This window comes from Anopheles cruzii, chromosome 2 (assembly GCF_943734635.1).
Source record: "Anopheles cruzii chromosome 2, idAnoCruzAS_RS32_06, whole genome shotgun sequence".
NCBI lineage: Eukaryota > Metazoa > Arthropoda > Insecta > Diptera > Culicidae > Anopheles > Anopheles cruzii.
In genome coordinates this window covers 57,417,121-57,426,954 of record NC_069144.1, presented here as the reverse complement: position 1 = coordinate 57,426,954, position 9,834 = coordinate 57,417,121, and the positions used below count along the sequence as shown (strand labels likewise).

General features: G+C 51.2%; 2 protein-coding genes across 3 annotated transcripts; one reads left to right on the top strand and one right to left on the bottom strand.

Moving 5' to 3' along the window:
- Positions 1-1,709: 1,709 nt before the first annotated feature.
- LOC128268147 (uncharacterized protein KIAA1143 homolog) lies at positions 1,710-3,961 on the bottom strand. Of its 2 annotated transcripts, none has more exons than XM_053005170.1 (4): positions 3,895-3,961; positions 2,273-2,392; positions 2,081-2,204; positions 1,710-2,011 (listed from the first exon to the last, which is right to left on the bottom strand). In XM_053005170.1, exons 2-4 carry the CDS (start codon positions 2,375-2,377, stop codon positions 1,842-1,844), a joined length of 399 nt encoding a protein of 132 aa, XP_052861130.1. In that variant the 5' UTR covers positions 2,378-2,392; positions 3,895-3,961; the 3' UTR covers positions 1,710-1,841. The 2 variants fall into 2 exon arrangements, with proteins under 2 accessions (XP_052861130.1, XP_052861131.1); XM_053005171.1 differs by lacking the exon at positions 3,895-3,961 and adding an exon at positions 3,250-3,340.
- A 726-nt stretch (positions 3,962-4,687) lies between these two features.
- LOC128268959 (dosage compensation regulator) lies at positions 4,688-9,678 on the top strand. The gene is made up of 7 exons (XM_053006278.1): positions 4,688-4,757; positions 4,826-5,487; positions 6,000-6,173; positions 6,267-7,315; positions 7,370-7,837; positions 7,924-8,420; positions 8,492-9,678. Exons 2-7 carry the CDS (start codon positions 4,892-4,894, stop codon positions 9,515-9,517), a joined length of 3,810 nt encoding a protein of 1,269 aa, XP_052862238.1. The 5' UTR covers positions 4,688-4,757; positions 4,826-4,891; the 3' UTR covers positions 9,518-9,678.
- Positions 9,679-9,834: the final 156 nt, after the last annotated feature.

The window sequence follows — 9,834 nt, the reverse complement described above, 5'->3', positions numbered from 1 at the left end:
ACAAACACAGTGCTACTGCTCTTCGCTTCACTCGCGCATTTCTTGCCTCTCACTCTCCGTGTATTGGTATCTCTTGCTCGCCCGCCCGTCGCTTGGATCAGCGTTTTGTGGGAACCAACCGTGGGCAGTGTGTGCGAGGGGGCACCCCGCACCGACCCCGCTCCACTCCTACCCTGCCCTACTTCTGTGACGCTTTTCTTGCAATACATCTACGAATCGCACGCGCGCACACTAACGCGCGCCACACGCACAACACCACACCATTGTCGTTGCTTGCTTTGTGAGGAGTAGAGAGAAGAAGAAAAAAACACTAACCCTTTAAGCACACACATGCCATCCGATGGAAGTGACCGGGGCAGGGCGAGTGGTGGGCGAGGAGTGGAGTACACAGCGGAGAGGAGGTCATAAGCTTGCTCCCATTTTAATTCCCTCGTAGAATGGACACCATCGGGTCCTAGTGGCTAGCACACAGACGCACAGACGCACGGGCACACACACACACACACGCGCGCGCACGCACACGGGGCCCTATGTGCAAACCGTTTTCCTTCCCATCCCATCGCAGAGGGTAAGTGTCATTGGGAAATCTTTTCAGAACGACCAAACTGCAACCAAACGGGCGAACGGTGAAAAATTTACGGCACGCACGCACGGCGAACCGATCTAGCTGCCGGCGGAACGCTCTAACCTACACTTTTCAGTATATGCTCACTTTCTTAACCCGTTACTAGGAATCGCGCATAACGCGTAGCGATACGAACGGTACGCGTGTTTGCTCGGACGGTCGGCTCCAAATTAAATTGAGCAGCTGAGCCAAAGCTCTCTCGAACCAACACACACTACCGCCAGGTCTATCGCGTGCGTTTACAATGGTTCGTTCACGACGCTCCGGTTCGGTGTTGCACACGCTTTCGTCACACCGTTACACGATGCACAATGCACACGACCGGTCGGTGCAGGCAATGTTTTGCACAGGCCACAAAATTTGTTGGCAGTATGCATTTTCTGCTGCCCGATCCGAGGTGAACAGTTCATTGGCGTAGATGCCCGTCTTTGCCAGCACGAACGAAGCACTCAACCATGGGCACTAAACGAACGTATAAAAATGCTGTGAGCGAGAGAGCGCCGAGAGCGCTCTCGAGTAATTGAAGAGAGCCACTAGAAGGCGGCAAAAAGGAAAGACGGCGCGGGGGCCAAAAGAAGGTCGCAGCGTAAGCAGAAATTCGATGGGGCGGCGGGGGGAGGACGCGGGCGGTTTCTTGGGGGGTGACTTTTCTTCACTGGCTTCGAAAATATCGCCACCAATTGGGATTCGCTTTCGATTTTCCCCGAAAACCGGAACTACCGGGGCCTCACCGGTGTGCACACGTGTTCGAAGTCCTTCGGGAGATCAACCGGTAAGATCGTGCTCGTTTTGCGCAGGACTTTCTTGAGCCAATACTTCATTTTATGTTTGCCTTTCACTGTCAGAAAATGTGCAAACATAAAATGGCGTCAACGATGGGCATGGGTCTGGCGGGCGGAAGTGGTAGGGAGGGTGGCGGGAGGTGCGAGAGAAACCACCCGAACATGGCGGTCTCTTTCGCACATTTCGTTGTTGTAACTATTTTGTTCTGCCGATCGAATCCCCCTAGCTACCCGCTGTCGGACCCGCCGTTTGCCCTCCGCGTGTAGTGGGTTGACCCGAATTAGGCCACCTGGCATTTTATTTGTATTCACTCTTTTGACCTTATTTTGGGCATAAAATAAATCGTCGACGGAATAATATGTACAATTTGTGTGGGAATCAGCGGCTTTTGAGTATACCCTTCTGGCTTAGTAATGAAACGGCCCTTATACGCTTAATCTTCTTCATCTTCCGCATCGAAGGAAAGTTTGCTGTGCTGTTTATCCTTGGCTTTTCTAGGCTTCTTTTGCTCTGCTTTTGGTTTGTCGTCCGCCTTATCCAGCTTCGCCTTCTTCGATTTGAACACAATTTTTTGGCTCAAATCCGCCGGCTTCTCACTTTCCTCTGAAAGTAGTGGTCGTTGAAGAGTTTAAACTTATTCACGCTAAGCGAGCCGTAGCGGTTAGTGGTTACCTTTAAAGGCTTTGTCGGCCTCTGCTTCTGTAAGATCACCTTCCTTGATCACCACCACTTGTGGTCTTTCGTCTTCCTTCTCTTCGTCATCTGAGTCATCAGAGTAGTTTTCTATTGCTTCACGCTACAAAGAGAAAATATACTTTATCATTGCCCTTACGCGTCGTCAATAGGTTGCGTTGTGCTGAATACCTTATCGTCTACCGAAGGACCTTCTTTGTAGCCAATCTGTTCCTTCATTTTCTTCAAAAAGCTCGGCTCCTCTGGCTTGATAAACGCTACGTTGCGTTTGGGCATTTTCAACTCTGGTGACTGGAATAAAAGGTGTTAAAATCACTTTCAATTAAAATTAAAATTGAAATTAAACTTGTAGATGTTATTGATTGGTTGCTGGACAACATCATCAACAAATCACGGACACGGCGAGCAGTTACCAAAAAGGTTAAGGAGCTGGGACTTATATTCAAGGCGCCCACCAAACGAAGCAACATCAATCAACAGAAACAGGCCAAGTTGTGGAGCGAATAGAAAACCTGAAGCTACTGTACGAGGAGCATCGTCTGGAGAAGAACGTGTTGCGGATAATTGCCGAAGCGTTCGAAAAAACATTCACCAGACAGGCTATCGTCAAGCAAATGATTGCGCTTGGTTTGATAGCGGACGAAACAGAAGTTAGGCCTGCTAAAAAAGTTTCATCTCATAACCCAACTCACCACGGCCACTATAGCAGCGATGGTGGCACCAGTGACGAATGCGATTACGAGTTACCACCGGTCAGTACACGGTTGAATGTATCGCTTGTCCAGAAAAAAAATGGCAACCATGGGAAACTCCATGAAGCAAAGCATCGAATGGGTCATCGAGTGCTTATCCGACGCCTTAAAGGACTACCAGCAACCGGACGAGGATGAAATCAAGGACGGCGTACCGATGATACCGATCGAAAGCTACCAATCGAATGCACTTCGGGATGGAAACTTTAAGCACTTTCTTCGATCTCTTGGTTTACTGAGCGTGAGCAAAGAGGTAAATTGCGTTGTTTGTAAACAACCCCCATCACTTTGAATGTAGTATTCTGTTGTGAAGGTTAATTGGGGCGCTCCGTTCTAGTTAACCATTTTTCGTTTGGAACCACTCATTATGGACATCCCGGAGACTGCGCCAGTTACCGTTAAAGTCTACTTGTCTCGTGAAGAAATTCTGGGCAAAAAGTTGTACAGCTGCTTGATCGAGAACTGCGCCGCGGTGTTTCACAATCCGTCTCACTTGCAGATGCACACTGTACGGCGTCACAAAACTGCTGCCAAGCTGGAACCGACGACAAAAGACTCCGTGAACGTGAACAAACATTTCTACTATCCTTGGCAGAACTGTCTCTACTTTCAGACGCCTCTGGGGCCGCCGAATGATGCACGGCACTTTCTTTCGTTTCGAAGTCTAAAGCGAAGGTTCACGAAGCGCGAACGTTTGTCTGTACGGACTGCGGTAAATCATTCGCCACGCTTTACTTTTTGAAGCATCATCAACAATCGTGCGGCAAATCTTTCATCTGCGCACACTGCCCGTCAGACTTTGGCTCGAGAGAAGCGTTGCTGACACACGCCAAGCGAAAACGGCACGGCTATGAGGAGTTGCTAGCTACGAAGCTACCGCGAGGAGCTAACGTGAATTCTCAGATCCACAGTGACGTTACCATGCCACCAAAAGCCAACGAGAATTAGGCCGTTAGCACCGCCACACAGACCAACGTGGATGTTACGATGTTCCAGGACCAAGCAACACAAACGGTGGAATCGTTCAAACGGCCAGCAAACCTTGTATGAAAAATCCGTGATGATAGATGCACCGGTAGACACGGCAGACCTTTACCGTGTGTTGTTTACTAACAACATGAAATTTGACATTTGACATTTGACATTTCGAACTGTTAAGCGCCGTTTACACGTTGCGATATATCGCTGCAATGCCTTGTATCGATTAATCGCAGTGATATATCGCAGCCAAGGTGGAGCGTCTACACGCCACGATGTACCGTTGCGATTTGCAATCGCAGATCTCGGTGTCATGGAAACAGCCATGGAAGAAACACTGTGTTGTCTGCCTTTGGATTGTGCGTTTCGGTTACAAAGCAAAAAATAGAACGTACCAAGAGTACTAATCGGTCACGGTGGTCAAGGGAATGGCTTTTAAAGCGAAGCCATTATTCTCACGTTAAACTTTTGCTTTAAAAACATTCAAAACAACATGCCAAACCGCCATCAACACACGCACACATGTCTATCCACCGTCAGCACACGCACACATGTATGGAGATTGGACCGAAATTGATGCTCGGCGCATTCAATTTTTTTGATCTGCCAATCTGGTCGTATACAAGCAATTTGTTCCTTTTTTGCTGTCTACACGTAGCGATATATCGTGGCAATTGGTTTCATACAAGGCATTGCAACGATATATCGCTACGTGTAAACGGGGCTTTATACGAACTTTTCTGTCTCACTTCTCTCTAGTTACCTTGACGTTGAGATCACTTTTGCTGTCAAATTATTTTCATTCATTGAACATGTGTGTGTGTGAACATTGAACGGTGTGTGTGTGCCCAGAAAAACGTTTTCCCTCGCGTTTTGCACGAAAGATAAATCAATCCATTAGCAAAGCTACCCAAGTTTTAAACTTTGTGAGCAGCGTAGTGATAAGAGTTTTCCACCAGGAAACTAACGAACGCTTTCTTTGTTCCTCGCTTAGTACGCTTTGCAACCCGGGAAAACCGGCACCATCGTCCATAGAAATCATCCGAATAGCTGCCGCAAGATGGATATCAAGTCTTTCTTCATGATCTGGAGCCAGAAGAACGCTGCCGAGCCTTCGTTTGAGGTACGGCCGACAGGACCCAAGCACCGTCAACGGTTCCTTTGTGAGTTGCGTGTCACGGGCCAAACCTACGTTGGCGTGGGCAACTCAACCACCAAGAAGGACTCGGAAAAGAATGCGTCCCGAGATTTCGTAAACTATCTGGTGCGTAGTGGAAAAATACCCGCGGACACGGTTCCAAAGGATGCTACCGCGGAATCTGGCACCGCGGATGCTACGGATGGCGGATCCAACGATAACCAGGCCGGTGCTAGCGCTGCTCAGAAGATGCCCGGACGGAAGAACGTTTTCATGCAGGGCTTCGTGCCGCAGGACCTTGGCCAGGCGTACCGACCGTACGTTCCGTCGCTGCAAGATATGAGGCGCGAAAAGGATAACATGGAACAGATGGAAGCGGCGGAGTCGCTGGACGTGAACGCTTCGATCCACGGCAATTGGACGATCGAGAACGCCAAGTCCAAGCTGAATCAGTGGATGCAGGCTAACAAACTCAAATCGGAGTTCAAGTTCATTTCCATCGGACCGGATCATGCCAAGTAAGTGGAAAGAAGAGCACTCTTGAACTGAGAAAATATTGAGCATGAAATTGGGCCCAAACACACTGCGGTCTTCGATCGCACGGCAGTGTGTATGGACACCAATTTCTGCATAGAACCACTTCGGAAGGCCAGTTGAGTACAGTTTCGAATCATCTCGAAATACGCCAAATTATGCCGTTATTGCCAAACCGGGGAAAAGAAAAGAGCAATCATATGATACGATTGTCAATGCATACTTTGCTAATCGCTTACAAACATTTCGCACTGTAGTGTGCCATGAGTCCAATCCTTAATAGGGTTACATTATGCTCCTTTCTTTTCCTCGTGGATCGTAGCGGGACGATTGGTCCCTAGTGGCGTCACTAAGACTGAGATGATTGGAAAAAGTACCTTCTGGCTAAGCGGGACGCGGGGAGTAGCTGTAGTCGCCAACATCTGCGGTGAGCCAGCATTATTGTTCGGGGTGTCAAAATATCGTTTAATTTATCGTGACCCCCGTGACATGTTAGGAGTTTTATTGCGGAGTTGACGGTTTACGTAAAGGAGCTGAACCGCAACATCACGGGCCGGGAGTCCGGCTCCAACAAGCAGTCGGCCAGCAAGTCCTGCTCGCTTTCGGTCATTCGCCAACTGTACCATCTCGGTGTAATTGAGGCGTTCAACGGTTCCATCAAGAGCGTCAAGTAAGTACACCTCCCGACTGATTCCCGGTCCTTTGGCTACAAGCTTTGCAATCCATCCCCCGTTTTCATTCTGTGGCTGCCGTGTGGCTGAAGGTCGTCGGAGCAAATGGCCGCGTTTCGGGTGGGCATTGAGAATCAATTGGCCCAACGCATTCACGAGAGTTTACGCGAGCTCGGGATCGAGCCCGTCAAGCTGACCAACGCCGAAGTAAGCGAAGACCGCCCCCTGATGCTTTTGCACCCTTCGGACGATGTTCATCGTAAGCCGAAAACGCTGAACCTGCAGCAGCCGTCTTCGGTCATTCCGTGGTCGCCACCCCAATCGAACTGGAACGCCTGGTCGGCGTGTAACATCGACGAAGGGTACCTTTCGACGGCGACCCTCGACCAGCTTAGTGATGACCTGCTGCGTGACAGTCGCACCCGGCTCCAGGAGGATAAGGCGCTCCAACAGAGCATCGTGAAGCGCGGTAAACTGCCGATCGCAGCGATGCGGAATCGTATCATGACGGCGATCAACGAGTTTTCGGTCGTCTTGATCCGGGGCAACACGGGCTGCGGCAAGACGACCCAGATCGGTCAGTACATCCTGGAGGATTACGTTAACTCCGGCCAGGGGGCGTACTGTAACGTGTGCGTCACACAGCCTCGGCGCATCAGTGCCGTCAGTGTTTCGGAGCGCATCGCCAACGAACGGTGCGAGTCGCTTGGCGTGAGCGTTGGGTACGCGGTGCGTTTCGATACCGTTTTACCGCGTCCGTATGGCTCGATACTGTTTTGCACCATCGGTGTGCTGCTGCGCAAGCTGGAGTCCGGTTTGCGCGGTGTGTCGCACGTCATTGTCGACGAAATTCACGAACGGGACGTGAACAGCGACTTCCTGTTGGTGGTGCTGCGCGACATGGTGCACACGTATCCGGACCTGCGCGTGATTCTGATGTCAGCTACGATCGATACGACTCTATTCTCGCGCTACTTTGGCGACTGTCCGGTGTTGGAGGTCGAGGGGCGCACGTTTCCGGTGAAGCAGTTCTTCCTGGAGGATTGCATTGAGCTGCTAAACTTCATGCCACCGCCCCAGCAAGGGAACGCTGCCCCGAAGCGGAAGCGCTCGAAAGATGACACCGATGATCTGTTGCCCGGCAATGGTGCTGGTGGTGACGATGGTGGCACGGTGATGCTTGGCGCGAACGGAGAGGTGGTGGAAAGCGCCAACCTGAACCAGCAGATCGACGAGAAGCGGTACAAAGCCAGCACGAAGATGGCCATGGGGATGATGAATGAAGAGGAAACATCGTTCGAGCTGATCGATGCACTGGTCGAGTATATTGATCGGACCGGGCCGGACGGTGCCATTCTGATATTTCTACCCGGCTGGAACTTGATCTTTTCGCTCATGAAGCATCTGCAGTCGCGAGGCGGGAATCTCGTGGTTTTGCCACTGCACTCGCAGCTACCGCGCGAAGATCAGCGCAAAGTGTTCGATCATTACGGACAGCGGCGCAAGGTGATCCTGGCGACGAATATTGCCGAAACTTCGATCACGATCGACGATATTGTGTACGTGATTGACGCGTGCAAGGCGCGCATGAAGCTCTTCACCTCGCACAACAACATGACCAACTATGCCACGGTTTGGGCCGCGAAAACTAATTTGGAGCAGAGTAAGTACTGTTTATGCTTTTCTACTGTTCTCGTCGAGCTTTATTAAATTGTCTAAAATTGCCCTCTTTTACTTCCCCTCAAATAGGAAAAGGACGCGCGGGACGTGTCAGCCCGGGCATGTGCTTTACGCTCTGCTCGCAGGCACGATTCCGGCGTTTGGAGGAAAACCTGACGCCGGAAATGTTCCGCACACCACTGCACGAGCTGGCCCTCAGCATCAAGTTGCTTCGGCTCGGTGGCATTGGCCAGTTCCTCTCGAAGGCAATCGAACCGCCGCCGCTGGATGCGGTTATCGAAGCGGAAGTGCTGCTGAAGGAAATGAAGTGTTTGGACGAACAGGAGAAGCTTACGCCGTTCGGCAGGATTCTGGCCCGTCTGCCAATTGAACCGCGCCTCGGCAAGATGATGGTGCTCAGCACACTGTTCGGTCTGTGCGACCCGGTCACCACGATGGCCGCTTACTCGAGCACATACTCGGAGATATTTCAGCTCGACGTCGGTCAGCGTCGGTTGATGCAGCACCAGCGTGCCCTTGCCGGGCGGATGTACTCGGACTACGTTGCGATGCTGATGGCCTTTGGGGTGAGTGTTATTTGCCGCTTTTTTAGCCCCCGTTGATGTGGAACTAAACCTTTTCTGTGACTTCGATTTAGATGTGGAGCCAAAAGCGCGCCATAGGGGAAGAGGCCGAGATTCGGTTGTGCGACTGGAAGGGTCTGCAGCTGCCGACGTTGCGTACGATAGCCGAGGCGAAGCGTCAGCTGCTCGATAATCTCAACCAGTCCGGGTTTCCGGCGTGCTCGATGGAGTACCAGCAGTTTGATGCGCAAGATCCTGATCCGGCCCTAGAGATGGCGGTTGCATTGCTGTGCGTCGGGCTTTACCCGAATGTGTGCGTCCATCGCGAACGGAGACGCGTGCTGACCACCGAGTCCAAGTCCGCCATCATCCACAAGACGTCGGTTAACTGTGGTGGAAACATGTCGTCAAAATCCAGCAGCTTCCCGTACCCGTTCTTCGTGTTTGGGGAGAAGATTCGCACGCGTGCCGTGTCCTGTAAGCAGATGTCGATGGTCGCTCCCATTCATCTGCTGTTGTTCGGGTGCAAGAAGGCCGAATGGCTCGGCGGCACGAAGGTGCAGCTCGATGGGTGGCTGAATCTCGAGATGGATCCGTGCGATGCCGCGCTCATCGTGGCACTGCGGCCCGCACTGCAGGCACTGCTGATTCGTATTTCGGAAAACCCGGACGAGGTGCAATCGCTGGAACCGAAGTATGCCAATATGCTGGGAGTGATTCGCGAGCTTTGTCGCTTCCAATCCGGAGACTTTGAGATCGGCGGGCGCTGGGATGGAACGCATCCAATGGAGTACCGTAAGCAGCCACGATTGGACCGGAACGAAGACGGCGGTATGGACGGCGAACGATCTTACGCAGGAACCTGGTACGCAACTAGTTCATTCCGGAACGAGGGCAACTATCGGCCCCAGGGCAATCAAGGCAGTGGCCGATACTTTGATTCTGGGGCGTGGGGTGGACCCTCAGCTGGTCCGTCGATGAGTCGCAACCAACCGCAACCGTACGGGAACCGTAACCAGGGGCAGCAGTACCAGGGTAGCGGAAATGGTGGCCAGAACTTCGGTTACGGTGATCGTGGTAACAGTTACCGTGGTAACTAAGGCATCGAGTCGATAGTTGGACGTTTCTATGAGATTAACGAGAATTTTTGAACTACGTAACACTTTTAGGATTGGAAGCATCCATTACCGCGCCATCGCCATTTCGCTGAATTCAAAGAATAGCATGTATTAACCGTTAAAGGTGTTTTGTAGCTATTCGTCAGACTATTGCTGCTTCTACCCAATATGCGTGTTAGTGATACATAGTAATAAAAGCTTAAGCTGCAATTTAAGCCCTCTTAATATGCAATTATGGGTCAGTTTTTTCTTTGCTGTCACTGAAAGAAACACTCTGAGAATGCTGACCGGCAATTCCG

Bases quoted from the DNA above. Each gene is read 5' to 3' on its own strand.
- LOC128268147 (XM_053005170.1), bottom strand. From the start codon at position 2,377: ATGCCCAAACGCAACGTAGCGTTTATCAAGCCAGAGGAGCCGAGCTTT. The intron at 2,205-2,272 runs GTATTCAGCACA...TTCTCTTTGTAG, and splicing joins GTCCTTCGGTAGACGATAAG to CGTGAAGCAATAGAAAACTA. The intron at 2,012-2,080 runs GTAACCACTAAC...CACTACTTTCAG, and splicing joins GGCCGACAAAGCCTTTAAAG to AGGAAAGTGAGAAGCCGGCG.
- LOC128268959 (XM_053006278.1), top strand. From the start codon at position 4,892: ATGGATATCAAGTCTTTCTTCATGATCTGGAGCCAGAAGAACGCTGCC. The intron at 7,838-7,923 runs GTAAGTACTGTT...CCCCTCAAATAG, and splicing joins GAAAACTAATTTGGAGCAGA to GAAAAGGACGCGCGGGACGT. The intron at 8,421-8,491 runs GTGAGTGTTATT...ACTTCGATTTAG, and splicing joins CGATGCTGATGGCCTTTGGG to ATGTGGAGCCAAAAGCGCGC.